The sequence below is a fragment of the Hyaena hyaena genome, unplaced genomic scaffold, assembly GCF_003009895.1.
Source record: "Hyaena hyaena isolate Hyena2069 unplaced genomic scaffold, ASM300989v1 scaffold_780, whole genome shotgun sequence".
In the NCBI taxonomy this organism is placed as follows: domain Eukaryota; kingdom Metazoa; phylum Chordata; class Mammalia; order Carnivora; family Hyaenidae; genus Hyaena; species Hyaena hyaena.
This window is the reverse complement of record NW_024081410.1, coordinates 848,533-874,891: the sequence shown is the minus strand read 5'-3', so window position 1 is coordinate 874,891 and position 26,359 is coordinate 848,533. Positions and strand designations below refer to the sequence as shown.

The following is a 26,359-nucleotide window of genomic DNA, read 5'->3' as shown; positions in this document are numbered from 1 at the left end:
AATTTCTTGAAATTTTTGAATAAAAGCAAGTCACAGTATTTTTCTTTTAATTAACAAAACTCTCATCAAAACCATGCCCCAGATCACTTCATGACAATACTCCTTTATATTAGTGGTTTTTATTTAAAAAAAAAAAAATTTTTTTTTAATGTTTTTATTTATTTCCAGGAGAGAGAGAGAGACAGCATGAGCAGGGGAGGGTCAGAGAGAGAGGGAGTCACAGACTCCGAAACAGGCTCCAGGCTCTGAGCTGGCAGTCAGCACAGAGCTCGACATGGGGCTCGAACCCACGAACCGCGAGATCATGACCTAAGTGAAAGTCGGACACTTAACCGACTAAGCCACCCAGGCGCCCCGTATATTAGTGGTTTTTAATGTGTAGGTGACAGACTCATGATGGCCTGTGAGAATACTACAGATATTTTCAACGAAATCCTTATTACCTTATTATATTCATTAAAAGGCAGGCAGTTTATTGGGATCTAAATTTTATTTTCATTTAAAAAATGTTTTCAGTATTTATTTACTTTTGAGAGAGAGAGAGAGGGAGAGGGAGAGAGGGAGAGAGGGAGAGAGGGAGAGAGGGAGAGAGGGAGAGAGAGAGAGAGAGAGAGAGAGAGAATGAATGTATGAATGGAGGAGAGGCACAAAGAGAGGAAGATACAGAATCCAAAGGAGGCTCTAGGCTCTAAGCTATCAGCACAGAGCCTGATGCAAGGCTGGAACCCATGAACTTCAAGATCATGACCTGAGCCAAAGTAGGATGCTTAACTGACTGAGTCAGCCAGGCACCCCTGGGATCTTAAATTTTAAATTGCCCTTTTCCCATTTACTGCTAGTATGTATTACAGAGGCAAAAGGAAGTTTAGTTTTTCAATATAAGTTGTGACTTATATATAGTTTTGATTTTTCCATGCTAAATTGAAGGATAAAAATATAACTGACAGGGGGTGCCTGGCTGGCTCAGTTGGTAGAGCATGTGATTCTCGATCTTGGGGTTGGGAGTTTGAGCCCCACATTGGGCACAGAGGTTACTAAAAATACACACACACATATGCATTTACATACACACACACACACACACACACACACACACACACAGACATGACTGACACGGTCCTAAAATGGTGTCTCAATCACTTCAGGAGAAGGACTGTTGGTACCCATAAGTGCTTCGTGATATGACAGAGGCCTAGATTTTTAGAATTAATTTCAGTATACTGAATCCTTAAAATAAAAAATTTACTACAGAATAGCCTTATGATTTCATAAAGCCAAGTAGCAGCAGTTTACTGGTAGCAAAAAGATTAGTATATTAAGGTGGTATCAATAATCAGTGACGTTCAAACATTTTTGACTACAACTCACAGTAAGAAATATAATGATTTTATGACCCAGAACAAATACATATATAAAACGTACAAAAGTTTCTTAAAACAGTATTTACCCTTACTCCAGTAGTGCACTGACATTGTTTTACTCTGTTCTCCACTTTATTTTTAAAAATTTTTCAAGTTTATTTACTTTGAGAGAGAGACAGAGAGAGAGAGAGAGAGAGAGAGAGAGAGAGAAAGCATGAGTGGGGGAAGGGCAGAGAGAGGAGAGAGAGACAGAATCCCAAGCAGGCTTCACACTGCCAGTGCAGAGCTGGACGTGGGGTCTGAACCCATGAACTGTGAGATTATGACTTGAGTTGAAGTCAGACACTCAACTGACTGAGACACCCAGGTGCCCTGTACCCCTCTGTTCTCGATTTTTTAAAATGTTGGTTGTACCTTACTACTTCACAACCTATTAAAAGGGTTGAAAACTGCAGTTGTGAAAGACACTGTCTATGGATTATTTTTAAGGTCTGACATTTTACATTCAAACCCTACCTCACACATAAGTCACTCAGATTTGGCCGGCTAAAAAAAACTTTGCACTCATCCCAAACTTTCTATCAAATGAACCACCTTTCCCCACATATCCATGCAAATCTCTCCATTAATCTCAACCCAACCACAGTTTACATATATTGGGATAGAGGTTTTATATTTGGACGGTACCTAAAGATGAAAGACCCTCTGGGACTTACCATGTATTTCAAAGGGGCACGGTACTATACGTACATAATAACCTAATCATATGCTTCTGATTATCACAGTTCCATTTTACAGAGTGATTTCTGTCAACAAGTTCCTGGTGTGAAATTAATTTGGTGAATTATAACCAACATTAAAAAATGTTTTTCTCCTTAAGTAGGCTCCATGCCCAATGTGGGGCTTGAACTTATGACCAAGACGCCTATGATCAAGAACTGCATGCTCTACTGACTGAGCTGGTCAGGCACCGCATAACCAAACATTTTTAAAAGAAGGGAAGAGACTAAAAAATCTCAGTGCATTGCATGTAGTAAGGGTAAGTGATTAAGGCTTGTAAAATGATGAACACAAAACAGCACTGAAATAGCCCTTTCAAATAAACTAAATAAAATTATATTTCTCTTGTTGAGTTCCACCAGCCCAGCAAGGACGCATATCTCTGCCAGCTGTTCTTCCAATGCCAGTAAAAGCAGAATACCAGCATCAGATGTCAGTTCCGCCCACAAAGAACTCTGGATTTGCTAGTCACTAGCTTATGCCTGCTAGTCTGCTCGTCAATTTTGTAAATATTACCCTGTGATGAGCCTCTTCCTTCCATCCAATGTTTCTCCACAAGGAGCCAACATTTCTGTAAGGTGATAGTAGAGTGAAGGTGAATAGATAAGACACACATAGGAAGGCAGGGATCCACTTACCTGGTTTGAATGGGAATGTCACCCTTTCGCCAGAACTATCAGTGGAGCCTGAATTAGCATCTACTCCTTCACCCTCAGAAATACTCTCAGCACCATTACGTACAGGCTCAGCTTCTTCTCCGTTTTCTTCCACAGTTTTTACTTTTTTTAGGTCGGAGGGTTCTCTTCCAGGATGAAACCCTTGGCTCATTTTATCCTGTTCAGATTCAAGTACTTTGTCACCTGAAAACTCCTCTTCAGCTTTAGGCTAAAGCATAAGTGAGGACAGAGGTTACATCATTTTTATCATGTAAATATGTATGAAGACCCACACCTAACCCCTCAAAAGGCAGAAGAAAACATGTCACTCAAAACAAGGATGTCTGTGTTCAGCATATGGGACTAGAATGCTAGGTTTATTTAAAACGCTTTTCTCACTTCATCTCTTGGGATACAGAAGACAAGTCATATGGCTACCGAAATGCTTTAACATGACTAATGAAATCTAAATGTACCAAAGGACAGAATGGAAAGAACTGTTAATCCTAGCACTTGATGGACATGAAAGAGTCCTAGTCAGAAATCTAAATCAAGCACTCCTCCCCTTCCACTAAGGCTCAACAAATATAAAAAGAAACATTAGAGGGTATTTTTGTGCTACCCTCTTGCTGCTAAATGGAAATTTCAATGAATAAAGTATCTGGGCCCCACAAAGCTGGATTATCCCTCATTTTACAAAGAAGCCACCTGTTAGTTAAAATCTATTTTTGTTTACTTATTCTCAGAATTCTCTATGGTGGTGAATTTATTCAAATTATATATGGAAAAGTGCTTGGCACTTATTCCTTTAGGGAGAAATCTGGGTTCTGGTGCATCTTACTCTTAAAAAGCAAAATCGAATTGAAGTTATTCACCAGATTATTTTTGATCACTATAATTTCAAGGTATCAAAGAAAAATTAATTTTCTGAGGGCTATATATGAACCATCAAAACTCCCTGAGGTAAGAGTTCTCTATGAACTTTTAAGTCCTTCTTTATCATAAAAGGTAAGTACTCTAAAAACAATTCTTTGGAACAAGCACTCAGAGGAAGTAGGTATTCTAACTGATAGATTCACACCTGGAGAGCCAAAAATATAAGCTCTGTTGAATTTGTTCAACAGAGAATTGTATGAAAGAATGTCATATACATTCTGAACCTGGGAAGTTCAGTCAGCTGAACATCTGACTCTTGAGGTAGGCTCAGGTTCACTGAAAGTGCTTGAGATTATCTCTATCTCCCTCTCTGCCCCTCCTAAACTCATGTGTGCGTGTGTGCGTGCACTCTCTTCTCTCTCAAAAGTAACCATTAAAAAAATTTTTTTAATGTCATATAAACAAGTGATTACCCTAATTGCTTTATAAAATTATGTTTTGTCAAAAAAATTAAGGAATTACAAATCTTACTTTGTTATATAAGTGAAATATCTTAACAGGTATAACGCTGTAAGTTTCCTTATACATCAGATCATGGGAAAAGACTAAATTTTAAAATGCTATAAATAGAAACAGATGGTTTTTTGGATTTGCTTCTATAATGAAAACAAAAAGGTCATGCAAACGCATGTGTGTGCGCGCATACACACACATACCCATGTGTGCATGTTCGCTTTCCCCACTCTCCTAAAAGGAAAACACAGTGTGGAAATAATCAAAAGAAAGACATAAAAATTTCAAGAAAATAAAGGCTGAAAGGATTTCTTTTTAAATCAAGGCAGAGAGCGAGCATCTTTTAAAGTCTGAGGGAAAAAAAGATCTACCAAGTTTGAATCACGAATCAACAACCTTATTTTTCTTCTTTTATACTGTATTGTAGTCTAGACCTTCTAAGTATAGATCATCAAGAAGATCTTTAATAATTTGGCAGGGGAGTCTGTCAATGGTACTTAACCTTATTAAACAGCAGTATAACTACATTATACAATTAGAGTTCTGATATCAGATCTTATAAAATGAAGAAAAATGCCATTTTAGAGAAAAATATATAATGTACTCCACTCTGTACCTAAAATCAACAAGAGAACATCTGTTGGATATGAAGCAGAGAACGTATTACTTGGAAAATTAATTTTTAACTGGAAAAAGAAGTATACAGAAATTTGTTTCTATGAATAACAAGCCATAATTCAGAGGGCACAGAGAACACTGAGGTGTCTGAGGGATATATTTCAAGGGAACCCACAAAATTAGCTGGATTAAATATTTATGATTATTATTTTTCTTTCAGCCAGATGAAGCTACATGAAACTAGTCTCTAAATATCTAACAGTTCCTAAACTGTTTACTAAGAAAACCAGATCCAAGAAGGAAAATACTTATGGGCAAACGTTTAAGTCAAACGTTAAACTTTAACAGGAACTTATCAAAAGAAGAATTTAGGTGATAAAACTGCTTGTTTAACTCATGAGTTTTTAAAGTGCTAGAAAAGCAGACTGACAACTATGTATAACTGATAAAATATCCTAAAATTTAAAAACATTATTTTAAAGATACCTTGAACATCAATTTTAAGATGAACCATCCCTCATGTTATCCTTGTATACTACAATTATTAGAGTTCGATAACATATCTGCAATGATATAAAAACCTAATATATAACTTAAAATATGCTGGTACCTGAAACATATTCTTTTAAAGGCTGAGAAAAATCCATTAAGAAAAGGAGAGCTTGATAATCAGTGAAAATATAGACGACACCCAGTATATACTAAACTACTCTAATAAATGCTCAAATTTAGGAAAGACAAGAAAACTAGGGTTTCTGGGGGTTGGAGGGAAAGGTCTGTGTGCAAATAATCAAAAATACTTAAATTGTAAAGTTAAGAAAAAAGTGATGGATTCAAAATGAGCCAAAATAGTTCTCATGTATGAAGAGTTAACGATCTGAAGGAAGTTTAGCAAACCACGGCTCATGGGCCAAATCTGGCTCATCAACTGTTTCTGTATAGTGGGCAAGGCAAGGTAAGGACGGTTTCTGCATTTGTAGTAGCTGAAAAAATTCCAAAGAAGAATACTATATGACACATGAATACTACATGAAATTCAAATTCAATGTCTATCAATAAAGTTTTACTGAAATTTAGTCACAATTATTCATTTGCACATTATCTATGGCTGTGTGTGGCCTATAACAACAGAATGGAGAACTGTGACAGGGACCATATAGTCCATAAAATCTAAACTATTTACTATGTGAACTGTTGAAGGAAATGTTTGCCAGTCTCTGATCTAAAAAAGAGAATGAATATTTGCAGGCACAGTAGTGGTGGCCTCCCCATTTAATATTTAGTAATGCTTAGAAATCCAGCAAAGGAATATAAAGTATAACAAGAAAACAAATAAAAAATAGTGGAATCTAAAGAGTAACCAGAGGCGCCTGGGTAGCTCAGTCAGTTAAGCGTCTGACTTCGGCTCAGGTCATGATCTCACGGTTCGTGGGTTCGAGCCCTGCGTCGGGCTCTGTGCTGACAGCCAGCTCAGAGCCTGGAGCCTGCTTCAGATTCTGTGTCTCCCTCTCTCTCTCTCTCAGAAGTAAATAAAACATTAAAAGAAAAAAAAAGTTTTAAAGAGTAACCAGTTTTCGAAGCTCTTACAGCCAAACCAGAAATGTATTCGACTCCTCTGCCTCTGGAAGGTATTTTATTCTCTGTAGCAGCAACATTTTCTGGTTCAACTGCAAGACAAGTGCAGCAACTATCTGCACCTCTACAACTTCTTGCTAATTCTTATCCCCTGATAACCACATTGAAGTCACTTCCGTGAAACACTTTAGTGGCTGCTATGGGACTAACTGTGACATCAGTAGAGCGTCATGTAACAGCAGCGGCAGGACAGGAGGGAGTAACTAACACAGGGTGCTGTGAGCTGCTTCGGAAGGGTAAGAATTATAACTAGACAGAAAAGTCTTTTGAAATAAATGCATTTAAAATCACTTTAAAATAATTTCTAGATTTTAATATTATCACCTTTACACTTAATAAAAATTATTTTAATAAAGCAGACGTTAAGAGCTCAAGAAGAAAAAAAGCAACATACACATGTTTTATATTACTCTTGCTTTATAAGCTTCTATAATTATGATTATAGACCATGACACTGTTAGAACTCTGCTTAGGACTAACTCTGCCCTTATTTCTTCTCATGTTGTCTCCTGTTGTGCTGTGACCTATAGTAAAATATGGAATGGTTTAGTTCAAACAGATAAATCATATGTGCAAAGTTATGTTCCTGGGATACAGTTAAAGATGACAGATCCAGAATGAATTTCCCTAGAATATACCTGATGATTTCTATCACCACTGCTAATGGGTATTTGAAAAAACTTTCCATTTTTCTTTACCAGATTAGTCTTTCCGTCCAGTTAATATAAGGACAAATTCAATTGAGGGGGTTAAGATATTAACCCAAAATTAAACAGTAATTTAGTTTTGCTGAAGAGACATTTCTAAAGAGAGACAAGAATCTGATGAAACTGGTAAGTGGACTTAAAAAAAAATCAGACTATGAGCTCATGTTGGCTTGAAAAAAGGATGTCAAAAAAGAGATGAAAACGTATGCTTGTCGAAGAAAATGGCACCACAACTCCTAACACCAGCTAAAGAGATTTACTGCTTGACCCTTACCTCCACATCTGCCTCCAACACCTCTTCAGTGGTTCGGGTCCGATCTTTTGGTTTTTTCCACATCTTTGGTGCAGTTACAGCTGTCTGAGCTGAAATATAAGATCAGGGCCGTTACTTTCCACTGCAAAGTCATGTTTGGAAATACTAAATCTAAATGACACTTGTATTCAAATTTAGCACACCAAAAGAGGGCTTCACCCATACAGAAGAAATAGAACGATCAAGTCAGTAACTGGGTAGCTGTGGCTCAGAGATGGCAACGGCACATGTCTTAGGCACACACTTCACCTCAGTACATACAGCCTTTTAACCAGTGGGCTAGGTTCCTTCTGTTTCATGGTTAGGACACAGCCAAGCACATAATTCAGTATGTGGTATCTATACAAGACATTGGCCTACCAGCCAATTCTAGACATGGGTTTGCTTCTATTATTAATAAACTATGTGACCTAAAGCAAGTCACAGTTTTCAGGTCCCCTACATATTCAACTACAAAGGTTAGATGATATCTAAGCTACAAAAAAATATTGAATTTCAGCTTGTTTTTTAAAGCTTTCTAGACAACAAAAAGACACTCTGAATTAGGTGGCACTTGTTCAACATTCAGTTCTCATTTCAGATCAGTTCTGTTGTCTAGTCATTCATACTGCTGGGGAGAAAATCAAGAAAGAAAATCTAATTTTTACTCTATTATTATATCATATCAGAAGTTCTAGATGGAAAATGAAGCTTACAAAGGATTTTTTAAACGTATTTTTTTTTCTTAATTTTTGAAAAATGTTTTATTTATTTTTGAGAGAAAGATACAGTGTGAGCAGGGGAGGGTCAGAGAGGGAGGGAGATACAGAATCAGAAGAGAGGCTCCAGGCTCTGAGCTAGCTGTCAGCACAGAGCCTGACATGGGGCTCGAACCCATAAACCGTGAGATCATGACCTAAGCTGAAGACCGACGCTTAGCCGACTGAGCCACGTAGGCGCCCCCTAAAAGCCACTCTTTTTGAAGTATATCCACTTATTTTTGAGAGACTGAGAGAGAGAGGCAGAGAGAGAGAGAGAGAAAGCAGGGGAGGGGCAGAAAGAGGGAGACAGAGGATCAGTCCCAAGCACTGACACTGCAGAGCCTGACACACAACCTTGAGATCACAACTTGAGCCAAAACCAAGAGTTAGACGCTTAACCAACCGAGTAACCGAGATGTCCCTACAAAGGGTTTTTAAATTTTCGTTTGGCTTATAAATTCCACAAAATCATTCAACACTTGGATGTGCAATTTAAAGACTGTTTAAATATAAGATAGCAGAAAGAAGCTATTAAAAGGATCCTACAGAGGCACCTGGGTGGCTCAGTCAGTTAAGTGACTGTCTTTGGCTCAGGTCATGATCTCACGGTTCGTGGGTTCAAGCCCCACATCGGGCTCTGTGCTGACAGCCAGCTCGGAGCCTGGAGCCTGTTTAGGATTCTGTGTCTCCCTCTCTCTGTGACCCTCCCCTACTCACGTGCTCTCTCTCTCTCTCAGAAATAAATAAAACATTAAAAAAAATTAAAAGAAAAATAAACACAAAGCTGAAAGGTGCCACGTACTGTTTCCCTACAGAAAGATAACATTTCTTATTAAGACTAAACCCATCTCTCTGGACAGATCACTCTTTTTCAGAAGAACAGTAGAACATGACACACGGTTCTGGGAAACAAGGAAAAGGAAACATTTAACAATTCTTCTCAAAATTACTGTACCATCAAAAAAATACTCTGTAAATCTCCTTTGTTACATACATCTCATTTTTTATAACTAGATAGAAAAGCCTTCTCCTCGGGGACTATAATGAACAAAAAAACATTAGACCACTATTATTCTTCCTTGGTAACCTACTCAAAGTAAACTATTTTCTCAAAGTATGGAACTAAGACTTTGGTAAACATGGGTGTAAACATGGGCAATTTTCTACTGCCTCACAGTCTTATATTGAATATGTATATTCAGGTCTGTATGCATGTAGTCGTCTTCATTTTTTATGGAACTTGTAAATATAATCAGTCTGTTTTATGGGCATCTCTCCAACAGGCTTGTGATTAATTCTGCTTCCACAGCAGAATCCTTTTCAAGAGTTACAGAGTTGAGAAAAACGTACATTTTATCTTTCTTATTTTTTAAGTGTTTATTTTTGAAGAGAGAGAGAGGGAGGGAGGGAGGGAGGGAACGCAGGGTAGGGGCAAAGAGAGAGAGGGACAAAGGATCCAAAGCAAGCTCCACACTGTCAGCAGAGAGTCTGATGCAGGATTCAAACTCACAAACCCGGAGATCGTGACCTGAGCTGAAGTTGGATGCTTACTGACTCAGCCACCCACGTGCCCCATACATTTTATTTTAAATTTTATTTCATATATGCACAAATTTAGCTCTAAATTCCAGTCACAGAAAAGGGGAAGACCACTTATGAAGGATTCTTCAGTATGACATACGCACTCATGAGTAGTTTCCTCTAACCAACAAAACCCAGAGATGCAGATGAACTTTATTTTTCAAGAATATTGTCAACCATATCCACAACTCAAAAATATAAAAACCCACACATTTCTTTCCTGAACAACATAAAACATTTAACATGGTTTTTAAGAAAGAGCTACTTGGGGCGCCTGGGTGGCTTAGTCGGTTAAGCGTCCGACTTTCGCTTAGGTCATGATCTCGCGGTTCGTGGGTTCTTGCCTCGCTTCTGGTTTTGTGCTGACTTCCAGCTCAGAGCCTGGAGCCTGTTTCAGTCTGTGACTCCCTCTCTCTCTGACCCTCCCCTGCTCACACACTCTCTCTCTCTCCTAGAAATAAATAAATTAATTAAAAAAAAAAAGAGCTACTTAAATAGCAGAAGTTGTTACTCACTCTAAGTGGATACTTAAAGATCTGATTTAAACTAGAAATAAATGCACAAAAGGAGTGAGAGAAAGCAGGCACTAAGAAGGAGATATGCAATCCTTTGAAAACCTGAACACAGATACCCACATACCTAGCATCTGGTGAGGCTGTGATATACAATCCCTCTCTTACCATAATTGGAGGTGCAGTGAACTTTGGTTGTGCTACAGTGGGGAGAAGTAGTAGTAGGGAGGGAGGGAGAGAGACAGAGGCATCAACTCTCTGATTTAACAAGACAATTTTAATACTGAATTAGCTAGAATAAGAGAATTCTATTTAAGACATCATCTCAGATTTGTTCTTTCCTTTCTAGTCCATTCCCAATGCTCACACCTTGGATTAGGCTCATATTGCTGCATGATTAAGTAGAAGATGGTCTACAGAAGAGCTACAGGCCCCACATCAAGTTGCAAGCTTGAACTCTTGAGAGCTGCAAGCTATCCACTCATAAAATTTAGACAGATATAAAGCTAGAAAAATATCTTATCTCTGAGATACTGTGAATACTCTGGCCTATTTGCTTGCCAGCATTTAAAGGATACAAGTATATGTACACTGTATAGTTTTATAATCTTTGTATTAACTGAACTGCAAACAAGAACGTAAAGCTTTATAGTTTTGATCTTTCCGTAAACTGTCAAAACAAATCAACTTCGTCAAAATTCCTATATGTTCAATCTACTAAATTTTGATTGAGGAGGTTAAAAAATTTTTCACAGATTGGTATTTGAAAAGGAAAGTTTGAAAGCAAGTAAATCATGAAAGATAAAGTTAAATAAAATACAGTAAGAAGAACTATCAAAGGGTTAGATATGCACGATTTTTATTAAGTCACTTTAGTCAACAGTAAGTAGGAAGGGGGCACCTGGGTGGCTCAATCGGTTATGTGTCTAAGACTTGATTTCAGGCTCAAGTCATGACCTCATGGTTTGGAGCTGGAGCCCCAAATTGGGCTCTTCGCTGACAGAATGAAGCCTGATGGGGATTCTCTCTCCTCATTTCTGCCTCGCCCCCTGACTTTCTCGCTCTCTCTCAAAATAAATAAACATAAAAAACGTTGTACAATAAGGTTCTCAATCTAAGAATAATACAGTTCTACATTAAAAAAAAAAAAGTAGGATGAAAGAAAAAATTCCTAACTAGTCCATAGAAGTCCACCTTCAGATGGAAATAAACTGCTTATGTTTCAATCTACTGACCAGGACCAAGTAACAGCAAAGATTTTTATGATTTGTTCTTTTAGCAAAGATTTAGCTTTTAGCTAGTTAGATTGGGTCAAAGGCTTAAAAAAGATAAGATTGAAAAAGAAAAAAGGCAAAATAAAAAAAAATTATATCCATACTACATTTATAACCATGTAAAATACTTATGTAAAGACTAGAGGAAAATGAAGAAAAATTTAATTCTAATACTCAGACTGTATCTTTGAACAGTGGACGGCTTTTCTCCATTCTTCACTACTTATTATAATAATAAAAAATTTGAAGAAATAAAAGAGTGAAACTTTTAAAACTGATTTTTATTCATTGTTTCAAGCTTATTTTATCTCATATGACTGGAGTGAAGGTCTTTGGTTGTAGATTTTTAGGGCTGCTCTTTATAAAATTATACTACTAAAATAAATTTTAAGAACTGTTAACCTGACTGAGCATATTAGAACTTTGCTTATGCATTTTTTATTTAATTATTTTATTTTTGAAATCAAGAGTCAGACACTTTACTGACTGAGCGACCTAGGCATCCCTATTTTATTTGTATTTTTAAATTTAAATCCAAGTTAGTTAACATAAAGTGTTATAATGATTTCAGGAACAGAATTCTCCTGATTCATCACTTATACATAACACCTACTGCTCATCCCAACAAGTGTCCTCCTTAATGCTCATCACCCATTTAGCCCATCCCCTCACCCAACACCCCACCAGCAAACCTCTTATGGTTTGTCTCTCTCTCTCTGATTTTATGTTTGCTTCTCTTCCCCTACGGTGATCTGTTTTGCTTCTTTTTCTTTTTTTAAATGTTTTTTTTTTTTTCTTTAAATTTATTTCTGAGAGGGAGACAGCATGAGCAGGGGAGGATCAGAGAGAGAGGAAGATACAGAGTCTGAAACAGGCTCTGAGCTAGCTGTCAGCACAGAGCCCGATGTGGGGCTTGAACCCACGAATCATTAGATCATGACCTGAGCTGAAGTCGGATTCTTAACCAACTGAGCCACCCAGGCACCCCTGATCTGTTTTGTTTCTTAAATTCCACATATAGGTGAAATCAGTATATGGTTTTTGATCTACAGAGGAAGTGGGAGAACTCATGGAACTCTACGAAAACATTAGTTCTGTACCAAGAAGCGGATACATCATCATTCCACATAGGTTAAAAGAATGTGAAAGAGGTGATTACATATGAGAGGTAAATATTTAGTATCAACGTATTCCACTGGCTTTCCAATATATATGTGAAAACAACTTTTACTAAAGATACCATGTTGGTAACCTTGCTTCCCTGTACTATATCATTTCTACTTTATTATTTATTCACTAGTCAACTAGGTAACCAGGAAGCTAAGAGTTAATAAAATTTCAATTTTTTCTGGTGCCAAAAAAAGACCTTTTCTACTCTCCCTTTTCTTAGATCTTGCCTAGAGAAAGCTTGTAACTCTCTCATCTCTCCCTCTGATATATGTATAAATCTTTTTAAATGCTGAAGAAGACTATAGGCAAGTTTACAACTCAGGACGTTTTACTTAAGAGTGTGGGAGCCATCTCTCTCCTTCTGCTCATGGGGGTCTCCTCTAGGCAACTACCTGCTTATCATAAACATACACGAAGTTTAATTTCTCCTTTGGATAAAGGCAACTGACTAACAGGGATGGACACCCTAACTACCAAGAGAATTTGGGATGAACTAGAACAGCAATGGTGCTGGTATAATCCTGCTACATGAAGACAAATTATCATTATCTCGAGAACACATATGTACTGAATTATATTAGCCTGGTTTTATGAAAGGGTGAGATTTCCTTCTGTCTGCAATCTTATTAGTTGGCTGCCTGTGATGCTCACTGATGTTTTAATGCTTATTCAATAATAAAACTATCTTCTTTCTTTTCTACATTTGTGAAGAGCATTTTCTGGTTTGGCAGAAGGTTTTAATCCAGCACTGAGAATGAGATGGTTTAGGAGTGCCTAAAAGGAGCAAATCAGTTGATGATCTTGTGGCTACCTAACAACCAGATAAGAGACCCCGGATTATAAAAAGTCACCCTTCTAGCGCTCTAGTCATTTAGAAAATAGCATGAATTCCTTAGTTCTAAGACTTAAGATGAGTCTGAGTCTCTGGACTGAAGAAACCCAACACTAAGGGGCTATGAAGACTTATTAGGAATAGACACTTCACTACTGGTAAGTGAAGGGTCTCTTTACATTGTCACAGGGTAGTGCAAAGAGTAGAATGAGAATGTTCCATGATGGAACTACCAGTGAGAGTTCCCACTCTTAACACTCAGTTCTAATCTCTTTCCTCTCATTTTTTCACATTTTATTTTCCTTTTATTCATCTGGGTTTTGAAATCCTAAAAGCTGGCATTGATTCATTCTGATTACATCATATTCAACGATTTTATCTTAAGTTTCTTGAGGCTGGGGATTCTAATGTCTTTTTTTTTCTCCCACAGATCCAATCGAAGAAATATTGATGATTTTTCAAAGAATCTGGGGCAGAGCAAAGAAAAACCAATTTGAGAGAAGGGTAGGTTTTTTTTCCCAATGGAGTTTTCATATAAACTAGAAAAAAATAATAATGGTGATATACTATGTAAAAATGATGGGTCACTGAGAGATGTCAACCAAAAGAAACACTAGAGAGTATGCTTGTCAGTGGTTTTACAGCATCTTCTTAGAGGTTACTATTTGAAATGTATGGATGGCTTGGCGATTATGCTTCCCATTATACGTTAAAATGCTCTCTGACTTCTTCCCATAAGTTTGAATAGTATAAGCTGGTCTGCCTGGGGTCTAGCACTGAAACCAGAAAAGAAAACAAAATGAGGATTCTAGACTTACATTCTACCAAAAACATACATCTACAACACAATTTAAAATTTTTGACGTCCATGTTGAATCACGATACTGTACACCTGAAACTAGTAACTCTCTATGTTAACTGGAATTAAAATAAAAATGTAAATTTAAAAACAAAATTTTTCACTTCCAGCTGTAACATTACACATCATCAAGGAAACAGTCAAGTCGTAGGCTTTTTTTTTTTTGGTTTGTTAATACTTTTAATGTTCTCAATAATTACTTTTTTCATTTGATTTTTTGTTTTCTATTTTTTAAAATTTCTCCTGTTATTATTTCTCTTGGGTTTAACTTGTTCTTTAAAAAAAATGTTCAGATTTATTGAGGTATATCGATATAAAAAATTATAAGATATTTAGAGTGTACATCACGGTGATTTGATATATGCATACACTGTGGAAAGATTCCCTCCATCTAGTTAATTAACACATCTATCACCTTCAATACATATACATATATATATAGAGAGAGAGAGAGAGAGACGTCTCTCTCTCTCTATATATATACATGTATGTGGAGTGGGGGTTGAGAACATTTAAGTTCTTTTCTCTTTGCAAATCTCAGTTACACAATATGGTGTTATCAGCTAGACACCAAGTTTTACATTGGAGCTCACATTTTATTCATCTTAATTTGTTCTCTGAACAGTTTCTTGAGATGGATATTGAGGTTATTAATTTGAGACCATTTTTCTCTCCTAATATGTGTATTTAGTGGTGTAAACTGCCACCTTAATATTACTTTAGCCTGTGGTAGGCAGAACAATGTACCGCCAAAGATATCCACATCCCAATCTCTGAACCCTGTGAATATGTTACCTTACATGACAAAACTGACTTTGCAAATGTGATTAAGTTAAGGCATCTCAGGACTTTAGAGACGCTTATCCTGAATTAACCTAGTGGATCCAATGGGATCAAAAGGGTCTGTATAAGTGGGAGGGAAGCAGGAGAATCAGAGAGCTTTAGTGCTGGCTTTGAAAATGAAGAAAAAGCCAGAGCCAAAGAATATAGGTAGACTCTAAAAAAATGGAAAAAGCAAAGTTTCCAGAAAAAATGCATTAAAAAAAAATTTTTTTTAAATATATTTTATTTATTTCTGAGAGAGAGAGAGAGAGAGAGAGAGAGAGAGAGAGAGAGATACACAGTGTGAACAGGGGAGGGTCAGAGAGAGAGGTAGACACAGAATCTGAAACAGGGTCCAGGCTCTGAGCTGGCTTTCAGCACAGAGCCCGACACGGGGCTTGAACCCAGAAGCAGTGAGATCATGACCTGAGCTGAAGTCCGACGCTTAACCGACTGAGCCACCCAGGCGCCCCCAGAAAAAATACATTTTTGTAAGTATCTCTAGTTTAGTCCAATGAAGTGGATTTTGAACTTCTGACCTCTCAAACTGTAAGGTAATAAATTTGTGTTGTTTTCAGCCACGCGGTTTGTGACAATTTGTTACAAAAGCAATAGAAAATGAATTCAAGCACAAATTCTGATTTGGGTTTTCATTTCCATTCAGTTGAAACTACCTGATAATTTCCCTTTGATTTCCTCCTGATAACCCTCTTGGGTTATTTAAAAATGTTTCTGTATATTTGGGGAATTTTCTAGAGATATTTTTCTTACGGATTCTCATTTTAATTGCCCTGTGGTCAGAGAACAGACCAGCTTTGAATTGAGTCCTCTGAAATTTATTAAAACCTGTTTATAAAGCCACAATATGGTCTATCTTGGTAAATTTGCCATTTGCACTAATGTATCTGCTATTTGGTAAGTATTTTGTGTCAATCAGGTCAAACTGGTTGATTGTGCTACTGAAGTCTTCTATCGGCTAATTTCTGTCTACTGATTCCATCATTTAGGTTTTCCTAATTGTCACGGATGTCACTACTTTGTGAACACGTGAAAAGCAGTTATAACTGTACTTACTAATTATGTTGTCTGCTAATTCTAGTAACTATGGGTCATACTTTTTTCATGGCTTCACCAGTCAATCCTACCAACCATCTGAGGAAGAAACAGTATCCATTCTTGATACAAACTTTTCTAGAAAACTGAATTCTATGAGGTCAGCATTACCCAGATGCTCAAACAGGAAAACTATCAGAAAACTTCAGGCCAATATCCCTCATGAACTTAATGCCAAAAAGCTAAATAAAATTTTTAGCAAACTACATTCAACAGTAATAAAAATAAAACCATCCGAGGCAAATTTTATCTCAGGAAAGCAAAGTTGGTCCAATATTTTAATTTTTTTTTTTTTTTTTTTTAAAGTAAACTCTATACCCCGTTTACTAAAGTAAGCTCACAGTCAGGCTTGAACTCCTGACCCTGAGAAAATTCAGTCTAATATTTAAATATCAAGTAATATAAAGCAAATCATTAACAAACAAAAGAAAACTATGTCTCAAGATATATAGGAAAAATATTTGATAAAATCCTATTTGTATTCTTGATTGAAATAAGGAATCTCTCAGAAACTCAGGAATAAAAAAGAACTTCTTCAACCAGACAACTGAAAAACCTACAGCTAACATCATACTTAATGATGAGAAGATTGAATGCTTTCTTCCTGGGAATCGGAACAAGAACAGGGACTTTTACTTTGACTGCATCCTGTTGGTATTATACTGTAGGTACTAACTAGTGTAGTAAGTCAAGAAAAAGAAATAAAAGGTGCATCCAGTTAGAAATGAAGTAGAACGGGGGCACCTGGGTGGCTCAGTTGGTTAAGTGTCTGACTCTTGACTTAGGCTCAGGTTGTGATTTGGCAGTTTGTGGGTTTGGGCCCCACAGTGGGGTCTGTACTGTGCTAGCATGGAGCCCGCTTGGAATTCTCTCGCTGCTCCTATCCCACCATGCTCACACACTCTCTTCTCTCAAAATAAATAAACTTAAAAAAATTTATATATATATATAAATAAAAAGTGGGCACCTGGGTGGCTCAGTTGGTTAAGCAGCCAACTTAGGCTCAGGTCATGTTCTCACGGTTCACAAGTTCGAGCCCCGAGTTGGGCTCTGTACTGACAGCTCAGAGCCTGGGGCCTGCTTCAGATACTATGTCTCGTTCTCTGTCTGCCCCTCCCCTGCTCACATTCTGTCTCCCTCTCTCAAAAAATAAACATTAAAAAAAAAGGAATGAAGGAGAACGGTCTTTGTTCAGGAACAACGTAAGTACATATACAGAACATCCAAAGAAGTCTCTACAAAAAATGCTAATAAAACTACTAAATAAATTTTAGCAAGATTGCAATATAAGACATTGAAAAAAGCTCTATCGTATTTCCATATACTAGTAATGAAAAACTAAAAATGGAAATGAAAAAATTTATAACAGCATCTAAAGATACAAATTTGACAAAATTATAAAACACTTGTACATAAAAACCTTCCAAACACTGCTGAGAGTTTTAAAAAAGACAAAATGTCAAAATGTGCCATGCTCCAAGGGAATCAAGAGCAAAAATGAACTACTGGGACCTAATCAAGATAAAAAGCTTCTGCATGGCAAAGGAAACAATCAATAAAACTAATAGGCAACTGACGGAATGGGAAAAGATAGTTGCAAATGGCATATCAGATAAAGGGCTAGTATCCAAGATCTATAAGGAACTCACCAAACTCTACACCCCAAAACCAAATAATCCAGTGAAGAAATGGGCAGAAGATATGAACAGATACTTCTCCAAAGAGGACATCCAGATGGCCAAGAGACACATGAAATGATGCTCAGTGTCCCTCATCATCATGGAAATTCAAATCAAAACCACACTGAGAAACCACCTTGCGCCAGTCAGAGTGGCTAAAATGAGCAAATCAGGAGACTATAGGTGCTGGCGAGGATATGGAGAAACGAGCACCCTCCTACACTGTTGGTGGGAATGTAAACTGGTGTGGCCCCTCTGGAAAACAGTGCAGAGATTCCTCAAAAAATTAACAATAGAACTCCCCTATGACCCAGCAATAGCACTGCTAGGAATTTACCCAAGGGATAAGGGTGCTGACACATAGGGGTACACGTACCCCAATGTTCATTGCAGCACTCTCAACAACAGCCAAAACATGGAAAGAGCCTAAGTGTCCATCAACAGACGAATGAATCAAGAAGATGCGGTTTATCTATACAATGGAATACTACATGGCAATTAGAAAGAACGAAATCTGGCCATGTGTAGCAACATGGATGGAACTTGAGGGTTTTATTCTAAGCGAAGTAAGTCAGGCAGAGAAGGACAGATACCATATGTTTGCATGTATAGGTGAATTAGGAGGAACTTAACAGAGGACTATGGGGGAGAAGAGGAAAAATAGTGGGGGAGAGGGAGGGTGGCAAACCATGAGAGACTCTTGAATGTGGAGAATAAACTTAGGGCTGTTGGGGGTGGGGGAGAGGAGAAGGGGGGTGATGGGCAATAAAGGAGGGGACTTGTTGGGATGAGCACTGGGTGTTACATGGAAACCAACTTGACAATAAACTATTTAGGAAAAAATAAAAAATAAAAAATAATAAAAAAATATAAACCAAACCAAACCAAAAACATGCTATGCTCATAGGTCAGAAGACTCCATATTGTAAAATGTCAATTCTATCTATAGATTCAACACAAACCCAATCAAATTGCAACAGGCTATTTGTGTGTGTGTGTGTGTGTGTGTGTGTGTGTGTGTGTGTGTAAGTAAACTGTATTGGGTTTGAATGAGATCAAGTTGCATGCTCTTACCCACTGACCAGCCAGGTGCCCCAACCAAAAGGCTTTTCTATAGAAAAAAATCTGTAGAGAAAACTGATTCTAAAATTAACATAGTTAACTGTACTGGAATTAGATTAAAAAAAAAACTTAAAAATAAAGAAAACCGAAATTAACAGGGGCACCTGGGTGGCTCAATTGGTTAAGCTTCCAACTTCGGCTCAGGTCATGACCTCACGGTTTGTGGGTTTGAGCTCTGCGTCTTCCCTCTTTCTCTGCCCCTCCTTCCTTGCACTCTGTCTCTTTCTCTCTCAAAACATAAACATTAAAAAATTAAAAAAAAAAAAAACTAAATTAACAAAGACAAGCAAAAGACCTACAATGGCCCAAATAGTTTGAAAAAGAAGAATAAAGCTGTAGGACTTAATACCATCTGATTACAAGAATTATTATAAGCCTTGGAAATCATGACGCTGCGGTACTGGCATCAAGAAAAACAAATAGATAAGTGGAAAAATAGAGAATCCAGAAGCAGACCCACACATAACATACATAATACATTCTGGGGCAAGGTGTTAAGAAAATTCACCAGAGAAAGGACAGCTTCAAATTCTCCCACACTGCTGGTGGGGATCTAAAATGGAAAAATATCTGGAAAATGGTTTGCAGTTTCTTAAAAAGTTAAAAACACACATTTATATGTAACAAAGACATTCCATTCTTATTTATTTACTCCAGAAAATGACAAAATATAGCCACAACAAAAGGACCTATACACAAATGTTCATAGAACTCTGTTATAACAGCTCCAAATTAGAATCAACCCAAATGTCCACCAAAAGGTGAACAAACTGTGATACATCCATAGTACATCAGTAATTTTATTATTTTAAAACATTTAAAATGTTTATTTGAGAAAGAGAGAGTGGAGGAGGGGCATGGAGAGAGGAGGAGAGAGAATCTGAACCAATCTCCATCCTGATAGCAGAAAGCCTGATGCGGGGTTTGAACTCACAAACTGAGATCGTGACCTGAGCCGAAGTCAGATGCTCAATGGACTGGGCCACGTGGTGCCTGGTATATCAATAATTTTTTTTAAGGAATGAGCTACTAACATATGCAACAATAAGGATAGACCTACTGAGCGAAAGAAGCCATCAAAAGTTTGTGCTTTGTGACTTCATTAATATAACATTCCTTTTTTATTAAAAAAATTAATGTTTATTTGTTTTTGAAACAGAGAGAAACAGAGCATGAGTAGGGGAGGGGTAAAGAGAGAGGGAGACACAGAATCAGAAGCAGGCTCTAGGCTCTGAGCTGTCAGCACAGAGCCCGACACGGGGCTTGAACCCACAAACTGTGAGATCATGGCCTGAGCCAAAGTCGATCGCTTAACTGACTGAGGTGCCCTCATTTATATAACATTCTAATAAATGTAAACTAAGTTATAGTGACAGGAAGCAGATCAGTGTTTGCCTTTGGAATGGAGGGAGGGAAGCGCAGCTCAGAGGAATTTATAAACAGGGATGAGGGAACTTTTTGGGGTGACTAATTACATTCATTACCTTGATGGTGGTAATGGTTTCTTGAGCATATATAGAGACATCAAAACTAATATAATACTGGGGCACCTGGGTGGCTCAGTCAATTAGACATCCGACTTCAGCTCAAGTCATGATCTCGCAGTCTGTGGGTTCGAGCCCTGCATCGGGCTCTGTGCTGACAACTAAGAGCCTGGAGCTTATTTCAGATTCTGTGTCTCCCTCTCTCTCTGCCCTTCCCCAGCTCGTGCTCTGTCTCTCTCTCTCTCTCTCTCTGTCTCAAAAATAAATAAACGTTAAAAAAAAAAAAAACCCTACTAATATAATACTTTAAATAACATTAAATAACGTAGAGAGAGGTTAACTTTATGTGAATTACCCCTCAATAAAGGTGTTAAAATGGTTGGGTGGTTTCTAAAAGAATTAAAACATAAGCATACACATGTATCTATTAAAAATGTGCTAAAAAATTATACTGGTTTTAAAGACTTTGAAATAGCTTGCATAGTATTCATCAATTTATGAAAAGAAATAGATACTGTACATCCAAATAACGGGACTCCAAGGGCTTTTTTATCATCTCCCTAACCTTTGTTGCTTTTTATCTATTTTCTTTTTTTAAATGCCAAAAGTATCAATTGAAACAAATATAAAGGTAACATACCCCTCCCCCAACTAGCTAATTCTAATGACCAGAGGTAAACAACATTAACATGCTTTGGTATACGGTCTGCAACACCTTAATGTCTCATGCGAATAGTAACAATCAAATACATGTTTATTTTAAATAGAAAACTGGAGTCATACTAAAATTTATTTTGCAAAATGCTCTATTTTCCCTTAATTTATTATGAAAATCTCTCCAGGTTATCACAAGTTCTCATTTCTATTAGCTGCACAATATTCCTGAGTACGTATGTACCATTTCCCTTGAAAGATATTTTGCTATTTTTCTTGCCAAATTTAGTTCCAGAATGGGGAAAGTAATTCACATCCTCATCACAAATACATGAGTGTTGTAGTTCCTCCCTTCCCACAGGTGCTTGATATTATAGCTAAAAAAATGGTTATTTCCACTCACTAATGAGGGTGAGCATCTTTTCTTGTTTTTAATTGGCTATTCTTTCTTTTCTGTGAATTTTTAATTTTTATTATTTACTCAATCTTCTATTAGACTGTTAGCCTTTTTTTTTCTTTAAACTCATAGGTACACTACAGACAGGTTAACCTATTACATACCCATTTTCGTCTTTCTTTTTGCCAAGACAACACTCAAACTTTTCTATTGAATTCTCTCTAATGAATATGTGTTATTTTTTTCAAACAACAACAACAAAAAAGATAAGGAAAAAATTGATAATTTTAATTATTCTGAAATTAAGGCAAAGAAAAGTCTTCTTTTTTTGATTATGACACAAAATCTTATCAGTGTGCCACTTTAAAATCTAAAGGTTTTAAAACGGATTCACTTGGGGGCACCCGGGTGGCTCAGTTGGTTAAGCCTCCGACTTCGGCTCAGGTCATGATCTCATGGTTCGTGGGTTGGAGCCCCACGTCGGGCTCTGTGCTGACAGCTAGCTCAGAGCTCAGAGCCTGGAGTCTGTTTCAGATTCTGTGTCGCCCTCTCTCTCTGACCCTCCCCTGCTCACACTGTCTCTCTCTCTCTCTCTCTGAAAAATAAATGAAACATTAAAAAAATAAAATAAAAACGCATTCACTTGGATGAGGATAAATGCACTACTGGCAATCTACTTCACAGTCTATAAGACCACGTGTCTCTCTAATTTCCAAAGTGTATCAAAGCTAGGAAGTTAGCTTCTTCCTTTAAGGAAAATAGCAGAACCATTTCCTGCCCTACCAGCACTAAAAATTTTACCACCAACTCACTTACTGTACCTTTGCTATTCTACGCAGTGACATGGACACAACTTAAGAATCCAGTGTTAAAGTTTGAGCCCTATGAAGATAAGGGCGGGATCTTCCTGGTCTCCTTTGTATATCTACCATCTAATATAGGACCCATTTGACCCATAGGAGATGCTCACTGAAAATCTGTTAATGAAATCAAAATTAAATCCAAAGCTAATGTCTGTTTGCAACAATCAACACTGTGGTTCAGTCTCCTGTTTGGTAGGAACTATTATATCATTTCCATTTTAGAGATGAGGAAAACGAAATACATTGAGGCTAACTCAACTGCCCCAACCCCAGAAAGAGTCAAGGCTAGAGCCAGAATTAAAATAAGGATGTAGCTGCAAAGCCCGTCTTCCCAACACAAACCCGTGCCTCTTAGCTCTACCTTTCTTCTGTACCTTCCCTTCTGAATTCTAATTTCAACTGCATTTTGGTTAAGGTGTCTTTTGTTTTTGCAGCTGAAAATGTACAGTTAAACAAGGGAGGGTAGTGTGAAGAATACTGTTTGTCACCCTACAGCACAATATGTCAAGTCATTAGGAAAATAAAATGGCAAAGTGACTTCAAGGAGAAAGTCTGCTCCCAAAAAGCTCAGCAGAAGACAATGCACTATGCAACTGTCAGCAGTAGTCAAAGATGACACCCATGAGATCAACAGCATTATTTTCTAAGTCCCTATATTGTATTTTATTGTTCTTTGTACAGTAACTTGGGCATTTTTGTATTTTAATAAAATGCTTTTGTACTACTTCTACAAAAATCAAAACAGACTGCAATTTAACATAAAATCTAGCACAGATGAAGATACGTCAATCACCCCAGCACAAATACATAATTTAATTAGACAACAGACTATAACACTTTCATTTACTCAAATGCTTTTCACCTCTAAATATAACACTAAGGCTTATTGTCTTGAATATGCAAAATAATGAATAAAAACCACACCTTCGCATTTGACCATCAGTGAGACCACACTGCCAGTGCTTTGCAAAAGTGCAGAGGAGTCTACTGAAACCTTAATCTGGGGGAACCACTATGAATAATAAAACACACCTTAAACAGATGTACTTTCTTATTTCTTCACCATAGACATCTCTCTAGATGTACACGTGTCTCTCTCTCTCTGTAAGATCATGAAGTTTCCAAATATTGTGACCTGACAGAATTATATATAGGTGTTAAGAGTCAAGGAATTATCAGAATGGAAAATTTTATGAAGAAGGCTATACCGAAAAAATTAAATTCTCAGCAGGTTCTTTAGAATGGTGTAGGCTGAGAAGACAGCATCAAGGCAATAAGGGGGAAATTATCACCTTAGCAAACAGACATGCAAAACAAAGTAAAATGAGGGAGAGATGAGGACTATCAGAGACCCTTGAGATACCTGACAGCTAAATCAAGAGTCTGGAACTTATACCTTTGAAACAACTGTCTATTTAACTCTTGGACAGATACATCCAGAAACTATTTCTTCTGGAAGACTTCACTGGAGAGTTTTCAAGAGACATCTCAAAGCAGAGAGAACTGTAATAGCTGAGGGAACAATATGGTAAGTCTATGAAATGGACTAGAACGGAAAGAGGACTGAACAGCTGGATGCATAAATAAAAGGGACGGACGGCTGGAAGGACCAGAAAGGCCGCGCTGTGGGGGGACTTCCTGAGGGTGGCTCAATTGAGGCAGAAATAAACAAGAACTAAGCTAACTGAGAACTAAGAAAACGCAGAATCATTACTTCTAAAACACGTACCCCTTATGTGTTTTCATCCACAGATACTGACCCCACTCTCGTAGCCCAGTCAAGTGTTCCATATTTGTGACATCAAAGAATGTTCCTAGAATGGCCATTAGTGCGGTGCATTCACTACCTAGCTGAGAACACCCGCTCAAACTCAGGTAAGACAGCTACTAGTAAAATAGCAAGAGTAAAATAATACATAGTTCATACATAAAATACATCAAAAGACAATGCAGTTTTTGGTTGTACCCAACACTCCTCCATGTTTGGTACTGTCCATTATGGTGTTTTTGTTGAAACCAATTTCCTAAATTTCTATGCTATTAACTTCCCTAACCTGATTCATTTCTAGCCTCAGGGTTTTTAGCATTAATTTCTTAGGCTGATGCCTCTGACAGATCCTTATATAGATGCTGGTGACATAACCACTCTCAGTCCTTTTCATTTTAAAAAAATTATAGCTTTACTGAGAAATAATTAACATACTATAAAATTCACCTTTTTATGAAGTATACAATTCAGTTGTTTATAGTTGTAATAGAAAAAGTCTGGTCTTTACATTTCCCTTTGTAGGGAAAAACTCAGTTATTTCCTACTGTGTGTTTCCTTTACTACTTAGAATGCTTTACCTCTTACACTTCTGGTCATCAAATATGTGGGTTTTTTCCCCCTATAACAAGCAATTCTCTGTGACACCAATTCAGTGTCCTACAAGCTAACTCAATTCAAACATTATCAACCTGAAGATAATGTCAGATCCCACAGTGAGAGCTAAGTTCCAGAAGACTGTTCTCCCTACCCCAACTTCGTTCAGATGCATGACAAAAGCCCAGGTGACCAAATAGTATAAATAGGAGGTTCCAATGACCCCTTCTCTCCTCAGGTTTGATTAACTTCCTAGAGCAGCACACAGAACTCAGGGACTTTCTTGTATTTACCAGTTTATTAAAAGTTATGATAAAGGACCAGAATCAACAGCCAGATGAAGAGATAAACAGGGTAAGGCCTGGGAGGGTCCCAACTGCAGGGGCTTCTGTCCTTGAAACGAGCGGTACATTACTCATTTCTGCTGTGCACGTTTGCCACCCTGGAAGCTCTCTGAACCCCACATCCCTGAGATTTTATGGAGGATTTCTCACATAGGTATGATCAAATTCTAATGCCATTTGCAGCCCGTCCTTTCTCTTATGAGAAAGCCACACTTAGGAGTGTGGCTGAAAATGCCATACTTCTGGGGCGCCTGGGTGGCTCAGTCGGTTAAGCGTCCGACTTTCGCTTAGGTCACGATCTCGCGGTTCGTGGGTTCGAGCCCCGCGTCGGGCTCTGTGCTGACTGCCAGCTCAGAGCCTGGAGCCTGTTTCAGTCTGTGACTCCCTCTCTCTCTGACCCTCCCCTGCTCACGCTATCTCTCTCNTCTCTCCTAGAAATAAATAAAACATTAAAATAAAAAAAAAAAAGAAAAAAAAAAGAAAATGCCAAACTTCTAATGATGAGTCGGTCTTTCTGCTTACCAGCCCCCACCCAGGAGCAGTCCAGGAGCCCACCTAGAATCACCTCAACAGAACAAACTGTTCTTAGTGCTATCACTTAGGAATTTATAAGGCTTTTAGGAGCTGTGTGTCATCAATGGAGGTAAAAGACGAACATTAGAACAAGAGATGCTCCTACTGTTCTTATCACTGAGTAAATTACATGAGTTTTAAGAGCTCTATGCCAGGAACAGGGGAGAAGAACCAGTATATATTTTCTATTATCTCACAACAGTATGTTCACAGAGTTGTGTGACCATCACCACTATTTAACTTCAGACATTTTCATCACCCTCCAAAAGAAACCTATACTCATTAGTACTCCCTTAGCATTCTCCTCAATCCTTGGCAACTATGAATCTACTATGTGTGTCTACGAATTTGCCTACTGGACATTTCACATAAGTGGAATCATACGGTATGTGATCTTGTGTGACTTTTTCACTTGGCATATTGTTTTCAAGGTTTATCCATGTTGTAGCTTGTATTAGTACTTCTCCCTTTTCATGGCAAAATAATATTCCATACTATATATATAAACACACACCACAA

General features: G+C 37.6%; 1 protein-coding gene across 1 annotated transcript in view; it reads right to left on the bottom strand.

The window, feature by feature from the left end:
- Positions 1–23,615, bottom strand: part of LOC120221380 (eukaryotic translation initiation factor 4 gamma 3) — a gene marked incomplete at its 3' end in the record, with an annotated part of 80,578 nt that extends 56,963 nt beyond the window's left edge. Inside the window, exons 1-3 of the mRNA XM_039218742.1 lie at positions 23,594–23,615; positions 7,421–7,509; positions 2,780–3,026 (exon numbers count right to left, since the gene is read on the bottom strand). Of these exons, the coding sequence (XP_039074673.1) occupies positions 2,780–3,026; positions 7,421–7,483 (310 nt within the window). The remainder of the gene's footprint in view (positions 1–2,779; positions 3,027–7,420; positions 7,510–23,593) is intronic.
- Between the last annotated feature and the right edge of the window lie 2,744 nt (positions 23,616–26,359).